The 22,261-nt window shown below is 39.8% G+C and overlaps 1 protein-coding gene across 1 annotated transcript in view; it reads right to left on the bottom strand.

Moving 5' to 3' along the window:
• JPH1 (junctophilin 1) overlaps positions 1-22,261 on the bottom strand; it is a 119,886-nt gene that overhangs the window by 11,162 nt on the left and 86,463 nt on the right. The window contains exon 3 of the mRNA XM_014518771.2: positions 77-738. Coding sequence (XP_014374257.1) covers positions 77-738 — 662 coding nt within the window. The remainder of the gene's footprint in view (positions 1-76; positions 739-22,261) is intronic.

Here is a 22,261-nt window from a genome sequence, read left to right as displayed (position 1 = left end):
TTATACAGATGAAACTCCTACAATGAGTTTTGTACAAGAGATGCAGTGAGACCAAGGGGTGACCTATAGCACTTACCGAACACATATCCACTTCTTTTTCCACTGATGAATGGGACTCATTATTAGCTGGATTCTTTGGTGCAGCAAACTCAGGTTTCTTTACTTTTGTATCAGGTTTGTTTTCTTTGGCTTCTGGCTTAGTCACAGATCTGGCAGGACTTGACTTCTGTGGTGGTGGTATCCGTGCAAGTGCTGAAGATGATGGATTCACATCTTCATCTTCTCCCCTACGCTCATGTGGATGCAGTGTTGGATTTGATTTTACATAGTAGCCATGGTAATGATCATGCAGCTCCCCATTCCCTGTACTGCTGGGATTGTGGTAGGCTGAAAGCTTTGGCTGATATTTCACAGCTACCTCCTCCTTCACAGGTGCCTTTGAATACAGAGGCTTGTTGATTGTGGGTGTTATATTCTCACTAGCTAAAATCTTTTTTTCTTGATTGAGTCTTGCCCCTGAGCTGGAGTTTTGCCTTTTCAGCTGTTTTGCAGGAGAAGGCTTAACTGGAAGAGGAGGGCTGTGCCTTGGGCTTGTTTCGGGAGTCCCAGGTGGTGTAGTGCCTTTTCGATAAAAATGAGGAGACTCTTTGGGGGAAGGTGGCTTTTCCTGAACCTTTTCTTCCGGTTTCTCTTTAACCTCCATCCCTTCTTGAAATTTTTGTTTGATATAATCAGGACCTGCAAAACAGTATAACAAGATGTTAAGATCAAAGCAAGAGAAGGACCTGACAGCAAAGCTGTCACATGGTGGTTGTGGATCTGGAACACCATGCTGAAATACAGAGATAAAGTAACAACTTGCTTAGTTAGGGGCTATTTTATTATAAGGCAGTTGCCAACAGAAATTCTTTATGTTTGCTTTCTACTTGGTGACTGGGCTTTTTCACTATTGGGTTGATCACTTTATTGTATCAGCCTTGGAAAAGGTCATATAAAATGCACTAAATCTGTTTCCAAGTTACTGAACGACTGAAGTTTAATTTGTTTCATATACACACCTGCTATTTTTCTGAGATCTTTATCTTGTATACCAATTTGTTACCCTTATCAAGATCATATCTGTTTGTTTCCTAAAATTGAAATAAGTCTTTCCCTTACCCTTCACAGTCTATGGGAGGATACAACTTTTGGCTTGGTTACGTGTATGTGTTTGCATTGCCTCTGTCTATGGGTGTTTTTTTCTGTATAGTTAAGACACATTCTTGTATAGTCATTGGCTCTAGCCCCCTCACTCAGCCATACCCACAAACTCTTGAATGTGATGCTAGTGCTTTCAACTAGCATTAGTCAGATGGCCCCTCTGCAGCACTACACTAAAACCCAAGTGAAGCGTGGTTTCCATGCTTTTCTCCACATTCATGAAGGCTGTAAATGTTCTTTAAAACAAGAAATCAAGCATGTAATTGCTTGTTTCCAGAAGCTTGGTCTGTAATAGAATATTCCACAAAAATAGGATATGTATCTTACTGTCAACAAGTACATCCACTGGACCAGGTCATTATATTAATATATTACCAAGGTAAGAGTCTGATGGTGTAATTCAGATGGTATGACAACATATTTTTATGCTATGTATAAAGTTCATTAGTAGTAGTAGCATATTTTCAGTTGCTCTTAAGGGCTGAATAAGCTTTTACATTCTAGTCTCTCCATTGCTATTTCTGGGTGACCTTGGATAAGTCACAATTTCTCTCTATTTCAGTTTGACTAACTGTAAAAAGACAATCTAGCAGATGCAATAAATTTATTTGTTTGTCCCTGCTCCAGAAATATTTCCTGTCGTTTAAAACGTGGAATCAATTTTAGCACACCACCAGCTAGAGATTGTTTTGATGAGTTCCCTCTTAGAAGGGTTACTTCTCAAAGCGTAACTCATTAGGCTTCAATCATAGATTTTTAATCTGGGACCTGTGAACAGGTTTGAGGAGCACAGGTTTTAATATGTTAACAATGGAGGTATGCAAAAGGTGGTGAGCCACTGGTTGTTCTGTGACAAAGAGGCTGACTCATGCAGCATTTGGAGACTAGCTAACTGGGCCAGGTTCTTCAGGGGCCTCTAGACAAGGAACTTTATCAACCTTTTCAAAGGTAAAACATGCATTCTTCTATATTAATTCCATCCCATTTGCTGGTGCAGGGGTTAGCCTGAGGTTCTGCTCTCACCCTGCCCTTTTAACAAACTTTGAAAAGGTCAGCAACACAAGCAATATTACTGAAATCTCACCCCTCACATGGTTGCTCCTTCCACAACAGAATATATGCTGTCAGTCCTTTTGCCATCTCTTTTCCTGCTCAAGTCCTAGCCACAATCTTAAATATCTTTAAAAAGATTTGGATGGAAGGTACCATGCAAAAATGCTAGCTTGAGGGTCACCTGGCATTACCTATGAAAAAATAATGTAACTGGGTTATAATTGGAATAATGGTAACTAAAACATAAAGATCAACATGCTGTGTATCCTCAAGACCTGCTTTGAACTGCTTGTTGTTTGTAGCAAATGGAATCCATAGCATGGCAAACAACACACCTTAGTTTACCATAAACCAGGGGTCAGGAACATTTGGGGACAGAATGCCAAAAACACCCTCAAACCTTGACTTGTAAGATATTGGCGTGCTAGGGGTGGATGATAAGGGAGACACAAGAGGCCTGATTCTTGTCGTGGTAGAACAGCCCTGGCCCCCTCCCCACCGTCTGCCCTGAGGTGTGTGCCAAGCAGAATGCCTTTGTATTTCCTCCTCTGACACCTGTGCTGGGGGTTGCCTATCCCTGCCATTATCCAGTCCTTCCCTCTGCAATAGAGGGATGCTAGATTGAAAAAGGAGATCCTGTTTAGACAAAATGCCCTTTGTGAATATTTTGAAAATTTCCTAGAATAAAAAAACTCTTGCTTCTGAAATCTGGAGAAATTTAGGATAAAGGAATGAAATGGTTAAATATTAGCAGGTGATTGCAGACAAAGAAAAGGTGGCAATGCTACTTTACAGGACACAGAATATCATATTTAAACTACAGCACAGGCTGACAATATGCGACTCAATTTCACACTATTTCAGTTATAATTACTAGGTAAGCATACACCAATTCCTGTCTTAACCAGAGTACACATTATATGACATCACCTAGATAACCTTAGTGCTGTATAAATAATGTAATATTAATTGCTTTTGGACCCAGTAAATTTAACTCTTAGCTAATGAATAGTATAACTTTAATTTCATGATAGCTTACTTAGGGCTTAGCTGACAGTGAGCTGACACAGGGTCCCAGGTATAATGACAGCATCAAACCCTGCACTTACTGAAGTTGGTACAATGCTATATCTGCAATTTATTACTATTATTTATATAACATTACAGCCTAGAGAACATAGCCAAGATTGGGCCCCCGTAATACTGAGCTTTGGGTGTTTCCTTTGTAAGAGGGGGACAAAACTGATGCTCTGTGTAGCTTTATAATCTGAAGACACAAGACACCAGGCAGAAAAAGGAAGCATCGACTCCTGTTTCCTACAGATGGGGAACTGAAGCAAAGAGGGCATTTAGAGAAATGCTCTGGGAGTCGGGGGTGGAAGGGTGCTATAATCCGTGCACTTTAATCAAAAGAGCCCAGAGTGTTATGTGTATCAGTGTCCCAGCGCTGAAAAATGGTGTCGGTGCACTTTGAACCAAAGCTTATTAAACAAGCTTTAGTTTAAAGTGTCCCACACGTGACCCTGGAGTGTGGTAATTATCATGATCCTGCAGACTTGATTAATTGAGTCTGCTCTGACATGTTGTAATTACAGTGAGTCAGAGCAGCCTCCCTGCACATGTATAGGAGCCCAGGGAGATCATGGGCTCCCATTTAGCTATGTGAACAGTTCTACTGAATTCAATAGTAAGTTATCACTGGGAATCTCACATACTTAAAGCTTTGCTTGACTCTCAGAAAAACACATAGCTACATCAATGTGTCATGTCTCTGGTTCAGTTAAGAATTATGTTTACCAAATTAAAAAGTTAATTATTACTTTCATTCTGCTCTGGAAGAAAGAAACAGTAAATAACGATTAGGTATATACGCAGGTCTTTGTCATACATTGTGCCCTGGAACCAAGCAAGAACACAAGCTGGTTGCAGCAGAAGCTGAAATCCTGTCATTTAAACAACTGAAGATCTTTTTGTACAATCAGTGTTGCTACCACTGATTGTTATGTGCTGTTTGAGGAATAAGCTAGTGAAAAATGTGATTTATTATTCTGTGAAATGATCAATGTTTTTCTGTAAAGCCACAGCTGCCAACAATACCTCGCTCTGTCAATGAGAATTATCTGATATTCTATTGACTATTCATAAGACATGTCTGACTACAGACTGAACTCATCAAAGATGCAGAGGGTCTCTTTCCTCTGAGTCCCCAGAATGAAGAATTCTCACTGACTTCAGCAAGGTGCTCTCATATTAGGGCTTGCAGCATAGAACTTTTAATATGTAACCATCAGTCCTCAGTGGTCAGGATAACAACTGTGGGTGAAGGAAATAAAAATAATCTTTCATCAGTTGTTAAACTAAGTATTCCAGTGAGTCATTCTGAATGTAAATAACTATATTCAGTAAACTTTAGAGACAGGATTTTTTTATTATAACTTCACTGTGGATGCGAATGTGTAGAAGGAGGAAAAGCTATAATTAAAGTCATTATTGCTTTTGTTTTGTTTTATTCTAATTTTTCTAAAGATTACAGTGGGAACAGGAAAAAAGAACTTTTAACTGCTAGGCTACCAGTTTGCCTTCAGCACATGTCAATGGATAGCTTTTCACTGGCAATTGTAAATGAGCTGCATAAGGACCCAAATAATTATTTTATGCATCCATGAACTTATTTATTTATTCAGTTTATATGCTGCCCTCCCCAGCAAAGGCTCAGGGTGTCTTATAATAAGAGAAGAGACTATCGCATTTACTCAATGTTAAGACAAGCTTCCCCCCACTCAACATGGGGGGAAAAAGCCCCTCATCTTAGAATCAAATACAAGGGCAGGGGGGAGGGAACAGGTAGCTCCTGTGGCTCTGCCTCCAGCCCCTATCCAGGGTTGGGGTTGCAGCCACAGATGCTGTCTGCCCTTCCACCCCCACCCCCTGCTACCTCTGCACTCCGTCATTTCCCCCCTGCCCTTTCCAGCCTCTGCTCCCCATCCCCCCGCAGCCTTACACTTGCTTCATGCCCTAAGCATGCCTTCAGACCCAGCCCAGCCCAACCCCATAGTAGTGGCGCAGAACCTGCATAGCTGCTACAGGGGCTGGGCTGGATCTGTGTTCAGTGTCCTAGGCTAGAATAGGGACAAAGCTGATGCAGTGCAAGGGTAAGAGGGAGGAGGGGGAGCAGAGGCTGGAAGGGAGGGGGAGCAGGGGCTGCTGGGGGGTGGGGGGATTAGAGGGTAGAGGTGGTAGGGGAGCAGGTACAAGCAGGAGTTAAACTGTTTGATCTCCCCATACCACCAGCCCCTCCACTGCCTTTTCTCCTGTAGTGGTGGTGTGATAGTGGGGTAATGAATTAAAGACAAGATCCCCAAAATTAGATTCTATACATGGAAAATGATAAGAAATTTATAAATTTTCCATGTAGAATCTAATTATTGGGTAGTGTCTTAAGTTCAGGGTCATCTTAGTTTCAAGTAAATATGGTAACTTATAAAACAGGGGACTATGGCCTAGTATTGCATGAGCCATTGAGATGCTCACTGAAAAGGTGGGCAGCCATTTACATCACGTAGATGGGACTATTTACATGTGTGGAACGAGTTGCTGGGCTCAGCTGGACTACAGTACCCCTTACTACAATTGCATTGGGACTGGCAATGTTTGGAAACCTTCCAGGCATTCCCAACAGACCAGCCTAGGACCAAATAGGAGCAATGGAAATAGGCTTAGGACTTGGGGTTACGTCTACAAAATACCTTGAGTTAGGGGGGAATTAGGCTCAAAATATCAACACCTATCACTTTAATTGCCCTGGCCCCCAGTGGAATCCGTAGCTCTGAGTTAGGTAGGCTAAGTCCCTATAAAACACAGGTGCAAAACTAGGTGTCTAAGAATGGGACTCACAGAAGGGAACAAGTTGCACAGTTGTGTGCAAGTTAGATGGGAGCCTGACTGGGCTGGAGGAGAAACACTTCCCTTCACTTAAAATTCACAGCTATTAACTATATTCTGAGGTTGTGCACCTAGGCAGATCAGTGCTTTCTTTCATAAAGTACACCAAGAAGAGGAAGAGGTGGAAGTGGTGTCTGTACCCACATCTGTGTCTTCTGCTTAGCTTATAGCCCAGTGGTTTCAGGAATTATCTAGGATGTGGCAGATCTAGGTTCAAATCTTCTTTACCTGGAAATTTAGCCCACATATTTAGTCCTTGGTCGTGAGGCCTTATAAGATGGACTTTTCAAAATCTCTCTTGTGGAAGTTGTTTCAATGTATATAAACACTTAAATATTTTTTCGGGTGGGGAGGTGAGAGGGTGAGAGAGAGAGAGAGAGAGAGAAAATGGCTCCATAGTCTGATGCTTATGGCACTCAGCTGAGAAATGCTGGATTCAGGCCCCTCCTTTAGGATATATATTCCTGCTTCTAAGCAGCTGAGGTCTCTGGCTGGCTTTTAGCTACGTTTTTCCTTCAAGTCCATATGAATGTGTACATGGGGTGGGGAGAGGGTAGATAATACCCAGGTCCTAGTACTCCCAGTTTGTGGGGTTGTCTCTTCTGTACAAACTGGGGTACAGGGAAGGAAGCTGGAGGGAGAAAACAAACCCAGTTGGACACTATTTCATCTACTCCTACACTTAGTGTAGCTGTCCCTGATTTTGGCTGCATCTTTAATTGCTCCTACCAGCTGCAGTCATTGGCTGGCTCCTTTCTTTCATACTAACTGTACTTAAGAACACTGTTTGCAGATTTAATCATACAGTTGCAGAGTTTAAAAATAAATAATAGCAAAAGGAGTGAGAACTGCACAGTGCAGGCAAGGAAGATCATCATATCAGTCAGTAATCAAAAGGAAAAGGTGGAAAGATACCACTCGCTTCTGACCGTGGGTTCCTTAAAAACAGCACCCAGTTTTCCCTTTCAACTTCTGAGAGCACCTGCTGATTGGTCACTACACTCATGATTTTAAAGTGCTAGTCAGCAACGTGCCCAGCAAGGAACAAGCCCTTACACTTCACTTATCTGGAGTGGGTTTAACTACAAGACAAAGGAAAGAGGGACATGATGTCTCAGGTATTTGCAGTCACCATGTTGCAGTGTTGACGTAACCTTTTTGCAGAGTGGTAGGTTCCTGGCAAGCCCGTGCTTCAGCACTTCTGCTGATGACATGCAAGGGACTGAAAAGATTTTTTTCCTACCCTCAAGGATGCTGTATACTGGTACTGGGGGGAGAAGAGCTTGTCTTCCTCTGAAGCATCTGACAAGTGGACATGAGCAAAGCTGGATATTTTGGTTGGGTACTAGTGCTGGTCCTGCTGGCATTTACAAACTTTTTAAGTCTCCAGCTTAGAGGGTCTTACTCTTCCACACAAGGTTAAACAAATTACCAAATCTGGCATCAGAAATAATTTGTTCCTCAGCTCAGACTGGCTAGGATTGTGGGAGATTTTGCCTTCCTCTGCATCATGGCGTGAAGTCCTCCTTCTATAAGCACAGTAACCAACAACATCTCTGCCATTGCAGCAGCAGGGTACTGGCATTGTTCTTGTCTCTCCTCCTGCTTTTGACTTACAGTGTACACTGTGCAATACTGGGTAAAATAGTTGCCTGTGAACATCTGGGACTGGACTTGATGTCCATTGGGTCACCTAGTCCTAATAAAACAGTAATAATAATAATAGCCACATATGCGCCAAACCATGTGCTTGGAAACAATCTCAGGCATCCTCAACACTTCATCTTCCACCTAAATTCTCCTTCATCTGAAAGTTCCTTCAGTCTAGACTTGGGACTCCAAGTTGCTAGCTAACTATGCTGCTTTCTTTAGTATCATTTGTTTTCACCTTCCTCCTCCTCCTTGCCTAAGGAGGCGAGGCTAGTGCTTGTCAATGGCTGCTTACCAGAATCATCTTATGGAACAGGCCTGTACGACCCCTCCTGGGATGCCACACTGTGTCACATACACCCTCTTTCTTCTCCCTCCCCTGCCCAAATCCCTGCATGAAGACAGACTACTGTACTTGCTAATCATTGCTACTCTTTTAGTTACTGGATACCCTGGGTGTAAAATCCCCATTTTATTTATTTTCAGAGATCAATATTGGTATCATGTTACAAACAACTTCCAAGTAATTTCGCTGTGGTGTCTAATTCCTAATAAGATCTATTATGGTGTGTAACCCTCTTATTTATGATGCCTGTAAACAAGATGGGACCTTCTCAAATCCCACCTCAAACAGTGCTTCTAGCAGAACAGCAAAATATAACAGCCCAGGTTCTTATTTACAGGTCATATTCAGACTTAGGCAACGTCAATCCCTAAGTTTTTGTCATTTATTCTGCTTTACTATTGACATGATAGCAGTGAGTTTTGCCATGGCCTAGAAATGGGTGCTTCATTTTTAGCCTTCCTGTTTTCCTCTAAGAGAAGCAAATTCTGAAATGAAAAAACTCTGTTAAAATTACCTTATGTTACATTAGCTTCTGAAACTCACAAGAACTTACTGCAATTCAAACTTCATCCAAATATGGACCTGATTTGCTTTCAAGTGATAGCAAGGTTGTCAAAACTGTAGTTGAAATTGCCTAAAATAGTTTAAGGGTTCTGAAATTTCATGAACTTGCAACTCAAACAGCAGGATGGAAAAGTTATCTAACAAGAAAAACTTTAAAAAGTAGCATTTCTTGTCTTCTCAAAGCAATATCAGACTCATTTCTCTCTTCTTACAGTTCTCAAAAAGCTGCTTTATTTAAGTCTTCATGTCATTAATTTAGTTCAATATAGTATTTTTACACCACTTCAGTATTTTATATCTGTAACTATTTTGAAATTAGTAATAAAAATGCTTGCTTACTTATTCATAATAACCCTTAAAATACTTTAAAAACATTTTAATGCATATTTGGGAAGTAGACATAAGTATTAAGTGATCTGAGTTGATAAGATAAATGTAACATAATTAATCTACTTAAAACAGCCAACAATAAACACTTAAGTAACAGCAGTGTATTTATTTTGACTGTTGCCCATACTGTGCTCCCTTTCTGACACGTGTCAGTAAATGATTAAAGTAGCAGGAATGTTTGTGTAAACAGCACATTTTGAACTCATAAATGTGAGTATCTGCATGGCAGTTTAAAAAGTACATTCTGGTACCTCTATAAAGTCCTGTTGGAAATGCAGTACATAGATTTGCATCTCACATGACAGATGGCACTGTGAATAGCCTAGTTCTCCATAATGCCATGCTGGGACATTAACTCTGACTCAGAGGAACCAGTGGGGAACTTAATGATTCATTAACATTGTTTCTTGCAGGCCCTTTATGTATGTAACTCGACATCCTTTACTAACCCAGTCTAACTATGTTTAGTTTATACAGTATTTCACATGTTCACTCTAATGGCTGCTGAGTTAGACCATGCTAAATTTTCCCTGACTATATAACACACGTATTATAATCTACAAGAATGCCCTTGGCTAAATAAGCATATAAATAATATGCATATATTGTAATCTGTGGAAGTGCCCCAGAGACTGCAGGCTGTTTTGGCTGTGCGGCCCTTTGCATACAGGACAACTGACAAGTAAAACATTAATTTTACAAACATGATGACAACCTTCACATTGAATGAACATATTTCATTTCAGTGAGGCAGTTATCGGGCCTCTGGGAAGTTATTAGTTTTACTAGCGTCCTGGGGAGTAATCTTTGAAATATTCTGTAAGAATTTGAATAGATCAATTGTAAAGTTAAGCAAGTGTTAACTGCAGCACGATACCAATGTTCCATCTTTTTTATTGCCTGTAAAAAATGTAGCCCACACTCTCAATGATGTGCCTACTTGAAAGGATTAACAATGGAGAAAACCAGTGAACATGTATTTGTCAATCAGGTATGACTAAACAGATGCAAAGAGCAAGCCAAGTAGTGTAAATAGCCATGTTGATAGCTATTTTTCTCAGAAGAATCATACTTCAATATTTGCACAATTTCTTTGAATTCTTTCTAGCGTGTGCCCCTGGTTTTTGTATTCAGGTGTCTACTACTGAACTTAGCATTCCAAGTTCAGTGTCACTAGGACCTTGCAGGGAAGTGATTATTACCTCCCTTCTCCATGACGTGCTGCCTTTGCGTATTCAGCCTAAAATAGCCTTAGTTCTTCTGCTGCCATATCACATTTCAAGCACATGGGTACAAACCTGCTCCCATAGGAGTTTGGCAATTGACTTGAATAAAAATTAAGATCATGTTTCATATATAATTTGCTGAGTTCTGTCACCCCAAAGGTTCTTTTACAACATTACTGGTTATTGCATTGCTTCCTCCATTTAAATATTTTTTATTTTTTTCCCCTCCTCCCCACTCCTCTCCAAGGTGTTTGCATTTGTCTTGTACATAATTTAGTACATAGGGAAAATATTATTTTCCCTAAGAAAGCTGTTGGGATACCTGGTTAAAAAAAGTTTGAAAAATCTCTTATTATTAAAGTCTAACTAGCTGTCACTATTCTTGTGCAAAAAAAGGAAGTGCCACCCCATTGATCTTTACCAGGGGACCATTTGTGATGATACGCAGCTTAGCTTTTCTCATTCATCCCCCTGCATTGCAATTCAAGGATGTTTCTTTTTCAAACTAGAATTTTTTTAACACAGAAAAAAATAATTTGGCTTACCTCTGGAAAAATCCCAGCTAACAGCTATCAATTTTTTTAAAAAATCCAAAAGAAGATTGAGTTCCTCCATTTAAAATATTTAGGTTTCATGATTCCCCCACATCAATGTGCTTGCATTTGACTCAGATATTGTTTTATTTAGGGCCAAGTTGTGACCCTGTTATTTCTACCCGTATCGGATTGTGGGGGCTAAGCTCAGAGACAAAAGTCCCCACAGCTGGGAAAGCTGTTTCTCTCCCTCCCAAGATCTGCAGATTGTGTATTTAGTTTTGTTGTCTTTCTGGCTTGAAGCTGACCAGTCTATGTACCTGCAGTACTGTTTAAATTTGCACTTATTTCTACTGGCTGTTCAGCACTACATATGAAAGTACCTAAGCGGCTCAAGGGTTGGTTTGTATATTTAAAAGCTCTTTTTGCTGTATGCAGCTCCAACACTCATCCTTGTAGAGATTTTTATTTTCAACTTATGCTTACATTTCCTGTAAAATGGTCAGACTCCATGAAGCCAAAATGGCCCTACCGATATCATGAGGGCTGTGATGCCCACTCCTTAGAGTTATTCTAGTAGGAAAATGTTTAACTTAAGCAATAGTCTGTCCTTTGGAATAGTACAAACACGTCTCCAGTAATGATATATGAACTAGTCCAAAAAAATCCTAACGTAGAAGTGTAGTCAGGAAGGAAAGTATACGTCTTGATTTATAATGTCAAATTTTGTAAAAGCAGTTAGAGTCTTTCCTCCTGTCCGACACCTGCAAGGCAGTAGGGTCTACCACTAGTATTCAAATCGGTTACCTCAGCCCCATCAGAGAACAGGATCCCATAAATAAAACTCTGCAGTAGAGTTATGCAACAAGTATTAAGAGGAAAAATAAACGTCTTTATGTTAGAGGAATCATGAGCAAAGAACAGCTTGTTTTTTTAAGAGTACAACAAAATCAATTGGAATCCTTCAGTATGGACTGCATGAAATGCATTGCATTGTTGTGCTTTGCTTAAAAAGCACTCTAGTTACTGCTTTCCTTGTCTACTAATTGCATAATTCTCTTTTTAAAACATTCAGGTGGGTGCAGCAGCAGGTCTGGGCACAAGAATAGAAAACTGCCTGAAGATGTGAAAAGGTAAAGGTATCTGATAAAAAGCAGAGAGGAAGATGACATAGGACTGAATAGTGAGTCCCTATTAATGACTTTCAGGAGAGGTGCACTGTCTACTATTTTATTTGGTAGGTGATATTAAAATAAGGTAGTGCAAGTACAAGTAAGAACAGAGGAAAACAAAGAAACTACTGAACTTACATTTTCAGACTGAAAAAATCAGAGCTGCTGCTTATATAAGCGTCTGTTCACCAATCCAAGAAAGGGGTCCACAACATGACTTTTTTTGCACAAGAATAGTGACAGCTAGTTAGACTTTAATAATAAGAGATTTTTCAAACTTTTTTTAACCAGGTATCCCAACAGCTTTCTTAGGGAAAATATACTGATCATGTAGCAAGAAACCTTTTTGCCTGCCCCTCCCTCCCCCAAATGTGAAGCTCCTTCATATGGCAAAAGCCCCTTTTGGGGACGCTCTCTCTTTTCTACCTTTTCTTCCTTCCTCTTTTTCTTTTATTATATTATTATTTTTTTATATAATGTGCACTTCTGGTGAAAATAGAGCTTGTAGATATTTTTACAAATGTACTTTAAGTTTAAAAGTAAGTTGTACCATGTAACAATGTTAGCAAAGGCAGGAATTTCTGTATGGAGCTGGTCCCTGCATGAATCATGGTTGATTGTGTAACACAGTAGCTTGTCTGGATAAACAAGTTAACGAGCAGCAATTAACACCTACAAAACTACTTACCCAGAAGAGGAAAGAATCAATACAGAGCCAGGAACTCCCTGAAACTTCACTGTTAAAGGTGCGGAAGCCCTGGTTTGAATTAATCAATGCTGGAAACAGACCCTTGGGGCTGAAATACCCCCTGATCAACCACTTTCAGAGCTCTATTCATCATGGCAGTGAATCAATCAAAATTCATCAAGGGACTCCTGAGATTGCATGTACCTGTGGATGTGACCCCTGGGCTGACAGCTGCCATCCAGCACCTACCAAGAGGGACGTCCCTCGAGGTCAATGACCCCTGGATTGGGTAAGCCCAAGAATTGGGGAGTCACCAAAGTCTGCCAGAGAGGGATAAAAGGCAGCGAAGACTGACCCCCAATGGCACCCTCTTTGACCTGACCAGCACCCTGCCTGTCCAGCCAGAAGGACCAGCTGGTGAGCCCCTTCTGAAGCAACACTGCACTGAAAGAAGCCTTGACTGGCCATCGAGGGCAGACTCTAGTGCTTGGGGATAGGTATATCTTGACACTGGTGCTTAGTGTTCATAGCTAGCTACTGTAAGTGTGCGTGTGTGTGTGCGGGGATCAGAACCAAGGTTTATGGTCTAACTTTTGCATCCGTCCAATAAACTAGAATTTTATGATGATCCTGTGAGTTGGTGCTTTGTAGCCAACAATCACATCTATCAACAAGAGACCAAGGAGATGGATCTAATTCATAGGTTGTACCTCAAAGCACTTTCTGTCTCTCTAGAACTTCTTTAGTGAACAATGCCAGCTAAAAAGTAGAGCAGAGAAGCACCTTAAGCACCTGATGTGTCACCATAGAGGCAGACAGTTAAGTTTTGAGTGATTTTTATCTGCAAAGTAACATGGAAATCGCTCATTATTTTGACTTCATTGTGCTCAACTGATTTCAGTTGCATCAGTTTCATACAAGTAACACATTTCCTTCAGCAGTACTTCCAACTTATACTAGTATGAGAACAAAACCAGCTAACAATCATAAGGTCCTCCTCTAATATAGCGCCAAAAAATGTATGCTTCTTTTTTTGCATGTGAAATGGCACAATTTACTCCTGAATCATTTGCTTACATGAGAATCCTATTCCACCATGTTATAGTCTCAGAAAAACTGTTAATTCAACTATTTCTGTAATGCACCATTGTCTTAGCTGTAAGTCACACACAGCAGTAATGAAGAGGACAATGACCCAGTCTTTCAGGAACTTGAACACAGTGGAAGAGGATTGCACCTGGGGACTTAAGAGGTGGAATAAGATCTAGACCTAAAGGTTCAAAATTCTAAAGTCAAATGCCCCAAACTTTCTTCTTAAAATCTCATGGTTTTAAGTTGGTCATATTACAGTAAACTTGACTAATGATTTTTAAACACCTGTGGTTGGCAACAGTGCATGAGAATGTGACAACATGCATTAAACTGCAACATATATGTAGGAAACTTGGTTTGTTGGAGCCAACCATGGGAATGGTTAAAAATCATGTAAGAGTTTGAAAAGGTCCAACAGTTCTAATAGCTGCATGGAAAATATCACAACGATACAAATACTATATAAATCAATATGATGGTGGGAAGACCAGTAGGACTACCTTATGTGGTGCAGTGGAATTAAGCACTAGGAACAAATCTTATCCTATTACATTCTCCTTAACCTTTATCCTGGTCTAGCTCTCTCCCCTCATAATAAAAACATGCTTTAGTCTCTTTCATATTAATAACATCCTACCCTAGACCCCACTTTCCTCTGCAACTACTGACCAATTTCCATCCTTTATTTCATCTTTAAGGCACACTAAACACACTGGCTGTGATTACTGCCTGGAGTTCCTCTCCTCCTCATCACCTCAAGCCCAGAAGGGTTAAAATTGAGCTCTTAATCTCCCTACTATCTCTTTTCTTGATCACTACAGATAATGCTGTATCCTGCTGTCTCTGCTCTATAAACTAAGAACCAATGCAAGTATCTCTCTAGTTCTTCATGTGCAGCTTACATTTGTCTTTAAAACTCTTCCTGCATAATGTGTCTAAAACATGGCCTCGTCCATGCTACAACTCCTGTTTCAGTTCTTTTCACCTCACATTTACTGAAGCCTCCATTTCTCTGGTTTTGAGATGCAACCTTGCCCCACTGATAACCATCCAGAATGCTACTGCAATGATTATAATCCTAGCCTATCACTTTGACCATGTCATTCTTTTCTCAGTGTTCCTTTAGTGTAATTATTCTCAGATGGAATTGACAGTACCCTGGGATGCCACAAGATCCTTTTAAGGGCGCAATGCAATAGTAACACTGTTTGATGTGCAAAAACCTATACACGATTCACAAGATGAACACAGAGATTTTAAATAGAAATTCATAGTGGCAAAAACATTCTGGAACCTGTTGTGATCTTCCTGAGTTCTTTGCAATAGAAAAATTGCTCTAAATTCAGAAAAATCATGAACCACTGCTTTAGTGGCTCCTTCTCTGTCACAGAAAACATAAAAGGCTTTCAGTGTCCTTCACAGTCTATCCCTGCCCTGTCTTTCATTTCTCATTCAGTATTGGGAAACTGGCTGTTGCATCTGATTGGCCCACAATACCAGTCTCCGTAGTCCGTCTATTAGATTTTCTAACAAGCATCTTCATGACGTGTGTCATGCTGTCCCTGAGCTTAGGAGGAGCACCCAGTAAACATGCATACAGCTGCCTCACTGTCCGTCAAATCCTTTCTTAAAAGTCTCCTTCACCATGATGTTAAAGAGAACATGACAGGATAGGTTGTTGATTTGCTACAACTACTGCCGCCTTCTTTCTTTGTATTCCACTTTGTAAGTCTATCAGTTCTTTTTTGACTTATAGGAGAAAGACCACCTTTTTGTTCTATATTTGTACTGAGCCTTACATAATGAGGTTCTGGTTCATGACTAGTGCTCCTGGTTACTATGGTAATACAAAAAATAATTTTAGCTGAGGGTCCAGTCTCTTTTGATGTGTTTTTTCCTGAAATCACTGACTGTTTCTTTGGTTACATCTGAACTACAGAACAAAACCCTTTCCATTGAATAGTTTTTAGCTGCGATTTGATACTTAGGCAGTTCCCTCATCTTCATGCTTGTTACACCTTCCCCTAAGTAACTTGGATTTGAGTTCCAAGTTCATGCCATTTTTCAGGATCCCTAAATGTTGTTTAAGGTTTTGCAGATTTTTCTTCTCAAGCACTGTCAGGTGAGTATGCTTTCTTTGACTGCACATACTACTGGCCTATATTGTAGCCATAGTCCCCAAATTTGATAACTCTTTTCCTAGAGTGCGACAAGAAGGAATACTGAGGAGAAGAACTGTGCTTAAGGATTTTATTTCTACATCATCTTCTGCCAGTGATTGTTGACATACATCATGGAATGATGTACAGGCAGTCCTCAGACTTACGACACAATTGGTTCCTGAAAACTGTCTCTTAAGTCGAAACGTTGCAACTCGGAACCAATTTTCTCATAAGAAACAATGTTATAAATGGGGGATTGGTTCCTGAGCCAAGGCCCGATACCCTATTTTCACCAAAAATACCCCAGAATTTTGTACTTGATCAATTATAGATGAGTAATATAGATACATTAATATATTTATATTGTAAATAGCAATCATATTGATTTGGAAGGACTTCTTTGAGGTGACTTGGTTGGACTTTTTGAAGGGTTCTTGGCTGGAGGCTTCTCAGGAGTCTTGACTGCAGGTTTTTCTGGAGTCTTGTCTGCTTTCTTAAAGAAAGTGTCCAAGGAAGTTTGGACAGATGTTCTCCAGGGAGATGAGCGATGCAGCGAACTTGTTCACTAGCATGGTGTCGCGTCGGAGCAAGCACTGTAAAGTTGAAACTGATGTCATAAAGTTGAAGCAGGGTGTCAATTTATAAACGTTGTAAGTGTGAAATGTTGTAACTTGAAATGTAAGTCGAGGACTGCCTGTATTTAAAAGAACACTGTCCGATTCATTAACTACATCAGCAAACACAAGTTGGAAAACAAAACAAAACAAAGTCGACCCTTTATGGGGAAAAAGAACTATATTTGGTGTGGAGGAGGAGGGGAATACAAGCCGTGTAATGAAGATTTGTGTAAGTATACCCAAGTTAGCTGTACTGATAACAGTGTAACTTGGGCAGCTTGAGCTCAGCATAGGCTAACAACCTTAGTATTTACACTGCGTCTCGGACAGGTTTTAGCAGCCCATTCTGAGCTCTGTACCATAAAGGCTACACTGCTATTGGCATGCAAGGTAGTTAATTTAGTATAGAAAAGACATACTGTTATACGCTCTGGCTTCTCTGGACTGCTTTGGAAAGGTATGGAAATGATAAAGAAGGAAATCAGACGGCAGTTGTGTGAGGCTGATGAAGCCTTATGGTGGATTATTTCAGCAAAAGACCCTGATCACTTATTTGACTAAGAACAGCTAATATGGCTGCACATGTTTTAAGGCATAAACTGATGGCATAGGCACAAACTTGTAGCTTTGATCCGGCAAAATGTTAATTTTAATTGGCTTTATTGAATTAAAATGCCTGGACTAGGCCCATGTAATTATCCAGTGCATTTCAGCTAGTTAGGGTTGGACAGAAATCCTTCTTTCCTGTCCATATGGAAATTCTCATGTTAGACACTTTATGGATGGGAAAAGATGTGCTTTCCTTTGAAGTCACAAATGTCATCTACTGTATTAATCAAGAGAGAATGTAGCGTGTAACTGCACATTAATAGTGGTAAGTAAGCCCATGTATAATTCCAATAAGTAAAAGCTCCTTATTTTTTAAATAACTGATATCTAGAAACAGCATTACTGAAGCATGAAGAAGTTTGCACTACTCACAACCACTTTACAAATTATTACAGTTTTCATCAAAACAAACTCTTTTGCTCATCTCTACAGAGACAGCACTGATCAACAGAAGAAAATTAGCCAACAGGAAGTACAAGAATTGCAGTTAGCCATGTTAGTATGAAATTATGCAGCTGGCAAGGTAGGTTTGCAGTTAGATTAACTAAATTCACTGTGCCTTCTACTTTAACCTGGGGCACTAAACATGTCTAGCCCCTCAGGCCAGATGAGTGATGCAGGATTTCCCCATGGACTGGATGAATAGCGTGGGGCCAGCCTCACAACCTGGATCAGGTCCATGAGCCCCATCATCCAGATCAGGACCCAATAGGAAGAGGCCTGACACCCCAGGTGTTTGGCTGCCACTGAAGGAACAAGCTCTAGCATCAGACTTTTCCCTTCAGTGCTGCTGGGGCTCCAGCACTCCAGCTCTCGCCTGCATGCCTGGCTACACCTTTGGAAGGTCTCCCACATAAAGGCTGCAGGCCATATGTTTGACACCCTTGCTCTAGCCATTCCAGTAGGATACAATTTTAACTTTTCCTGGATGCCCGTCGTTCAAAACATTTTATGGCAATTCAACATCAATATGAAGGGAAAATTAGATCAAGCCATCAAAAAAGATCAAACAATTCTGAAGAAGGGGAAAGGATAGCAATCACCTAATCAGCACCAGCTAGACAAACTGATAGTTTTACATGAGACAGGCTATGGATATGATTTAGCCACATTTTTCCAGTGTAATATATAATTGTGTTAGTAAAAGCAGAAACTGTTGACAACCTGTTTTCTGTATAAAACGTTAAGCTCCTTTAAAGATTTCACAGAACCTTAATGGTTGAATTCTTGCCTCTAGTGAGGTCAGCAGCAATATTTTTGTAGACTTCAACAGCGGTAGGTTTTCACTCAATATCGTTTACATTTCTTCCCAGAAAACAAAACAGTGAAACATTTTTGTTGATTTAAATGTTTTCCTTCAGTTTCCAGTTCTAGACATTATGCAAATACATGGAAGGAAAAAACACTATTTAAAAAAGGAGTTAAATTCAACAAAATGCAAATGTTCAATAGCACAAGTGTTAATGTTATCTTTCTTCAGGCATAAAGAGAGTCTGTTGATGACTATCCTTATACCTGAAGAGAAGGGTGTTTGTGCCTGAAAACTTGCAAAGAACATTTTTTACAACTATTTAATTGGTCTAATAAAAGCTATCACATCTACCCAAAAATCTTGTCTTCCTATGTCCTTAGACCAACACAGCTACAACCAACAACCCTATAAGTTGTTTTTGTATTTTTCAATTTTAATAATCATTGGTATTGGTAAAAGGAAAATATTTTTAGAATTTTAAAATGAAATCACATTAGCTTTTTTTTTTTATATAGAAGACTGTAATACAATATGTGCATGATTGTTCACTATCCATTTTTTATTTAATAGTAGTCACTTAGAGCTAAATAAAGTCTTGGCATTGAATTAGTCTTTCTAACACCAAATCATACAGGGAAGGAATGGAAAAGAGGAATGCCATGAAAACGACAGCACTTGGAGGAATAATGTCTAAAGACTTAACTCCTCTAGAAGCCTGCAAAGGAATTATGACAGTGAGGGGGTGCTATCCCTCACCAGCACTCAGGTATAGCTGCTGCCTCAGTTACTCTCCCAAATCAGGTGTAATAACACATACAATAACTCATTCTTAAAATAGCCTCCCCTCCTGCAATCTACTTAATAAATATATTGCAGTATTTGTATTGGCAATCTCCTCAGATCCATGACTCTTCCTTGGACTCGATCAATCTGTTTATTTCATATACTATAGGCCATCTCCTATTAGGACTCCACTGCTCTTCTTTGGAAAAATCTTTTCCCTTAAAAGTCCTTCCCCTAGGTTACACCCCTTTGTTACCAAGCAACTTTTTTTCTCTCCACAGGCCTTTGCCTGGAAAGAAATGATTTGCACTGTTTGTTTCCCTTTCTTTAAGCCAGCGATTCTAAACGAGGGTGTTCCAAAGATCCTTTTAAGAGTGATACATTCATGATCCACAAGATAAACCTAACTTGTGGATCACCCAACAAGGACACTTCTCAAGAGAGAGATTGCATTTTTGAAAGAGCTACACAGATACCACATAAATATTTGTTGCAGTACAAAAAGAAGATCCCCACAAATTGCCCAACATTAGTTATGACATACCACCCTTCCCTGGAACCTACATGGAAAATCTTCAAACCACTGCAACCCATACTAGAAGAAGACCCAATTCTTAAAGAGAGCTTTCCAGAACCACCCAACCTAGCCTCTGAGCAAGCACCGAACCTTGCTAATCTCATCACCAGAAACAAACTCCCTATGACCCAAGCCACACCAAATGAATCCAGACCATGTCAGGACAAGAAATGCAAAACTGGCCAACACATCTCTGCCACTTCCACAATAACCATACCCCACAACAGAACTATCACCATTCCTGGATCTGACACCTGCACTTCCAGAAATGTATATCTCATCCAGTGCAACAAATGCCCTGATGGAAAAAATGTAGAAGAAACCAAATGACAACTGCACAAAAGAATGAACTCACGCTGAAAATCCAAAGACAAAAATATCCAATTACTTGTGGGTGCACACTTCTCTCAAGACAATCACTTCTTCTCTGACCTCTCAGTTCTAATCCTCAAAGGGAATTTACAAAATACCTTTCATAGACAAGCCTATGAATGTCACTAGTGGATAATAAAAATCATGGACTCAATATAGACATTGGATTTATGACATATTACAACCTCCCTGACATCTGATTTACCAGGTCAATGTAAATCATTTTTACTATTTACATTTTTTTTCCTCTCCTTCTTCCCCTCCCCTCCTTCTCTACCCTTTGTTGGTCTAATTTCCAGCTATTTACTTTTTCACAGGCTGACTCTCTTCTACTTTGGATAACTCATTACTACAGCAGTCTCTCCCTTGCTTACCCTTGATATTTCTTCACCCATTTTTCCCCCTCATTCCCCACCCCCATTGTTTTCCTAATTTCCACCTATTTACATTCTCACTGACCTCCTGTTACACTTTTAGCTTTTTGAATTCTTTAGAGATCTCAGAACAGCAGTGTCTCCCTATGCCTGAAGAAGGGTATTTGTGCCCGAAAGCTTGCAAAGAATTTTGTTCCAACTACTCAGTTGGTCTAATAAAAGATATCACATCTACCCAAAAAACCTTGCCTGCCTAAGATAAACCTAGAGATTTCAAATAGGAATCCAAAGTGTGAAGCACATCCTGACCTGTTTTGGTCTTTCTGACTTCTTTAGAACAGACGAATTGCTCTATTATGTTTCCATAATCAACAAATGAGTGAAAGCTAAGAGCTGGCATTTTTCAAGGGGTATCTTGAGGCTAAAAAGGTTGAGGACCCCTGCCCTAAGATAGGAAGGGATTCCTTATAAGCTTCTCATTTACCACATCTCATTATTTAACAATTGTGCTTATGGTACTGTATTCCTTACGGCCAAATATTAAGGTAGCTAATTTTTGGAAAAGGTAAATATCAACACCCGAACAATGCCTGAATAGTGCAGAAGGCCATTATCTCTCACTTACTACATGCACATTCACATCTTACAGTTTTGTTTCCCTTTTGGCTTTTCTTCTCAACTACAATACAACAGCTTTGGGCACCTCCTGATTCATGTGTAAAATGTGTGGTATTTTAATGCGGAAATACATGCATCTAATTTGGAACGTAAGAGGTAATGGAGGGAGAAATTAAAATTACCTCATTTAATTATAAATTGCATATTACTCATCATACATGGAATAGGATGTAAAGAGTCTGAGGACCTGAAATTTAAAAGTCTGATCCAAAATACTTTGATTGCAAGTGACTTAGATCTTCAGTGAGGTGGAATTTACCTGATTAAGAGAGAAAAAATCTGCTTATCAGTTGCTGGCACTTGCATTTCACATGGAGGACTGCAACCTCCACACTCCGTTTCTCTTCCCTAAAGAAGCTTGTTGCTATCCCCATGTGCAGCCATTTATTTCTTGCTGACAGATTGCATGCTTATCGTACTACGCAGTTCTAGCCAAGAGGGTGAAATTACATTTTCCCACAATATCTTTTTTCAAGACAATTTGACAAAATGAAAGGCCTGTTTCTTAATCTCAGTCTTCCTGACTGTAGTTATCTCATGCATCATTAACTTTTGGTAACACCTAATGGCAATCTATAGAAATGTTGTACAATGTAATAGTCCCAGGCAACAGAAGAGCACTGAGAATTTGCTACCAGAAGGTAACAATGCTGAGCCTATTCTCTTTCAGAAAGTTATCAACCCAGTATTTTGAATGACAGTTGTTTTTTGAAGTATAGACTTTAAAAAGAGGGTTATTTTTTGTTAGTGAACGTGACAAAAAGATAACGTGAGATAGTGCTCTATCAGAAATAGTGGTTATCTACTGGAAATATTTATGACACATACAGAGCACAATACTTGTGAACTTTATGACTAATTCCAGATATGAGTGAGATACCTGAACACTACAGACTTTCTACGGAAACTTAAAAACATAGACCACCTTCCCAGCAACACACTCCTAGCCACCATGGATGTTACCAGCCTATATACCAACAT

The sequence above is a fragment of the Alligator sinensis genome, unplaced genomic scaffold (genome assembly GCF_000455745.1).
Source record: "Alligator sinensis unplaced genomic scaffold, ASM45574v1 scaffold71_1, whole genome shotgun sequence".
NCBI classification, from domain to species: Eukaryota; Metazoa; Chordata; order Crocodylia; family Alligatoridae; genus Alligator; species Alligator sinensis.
This window is presented reverse-complemented; position numbering and strand designations above follow the sequence as displayed.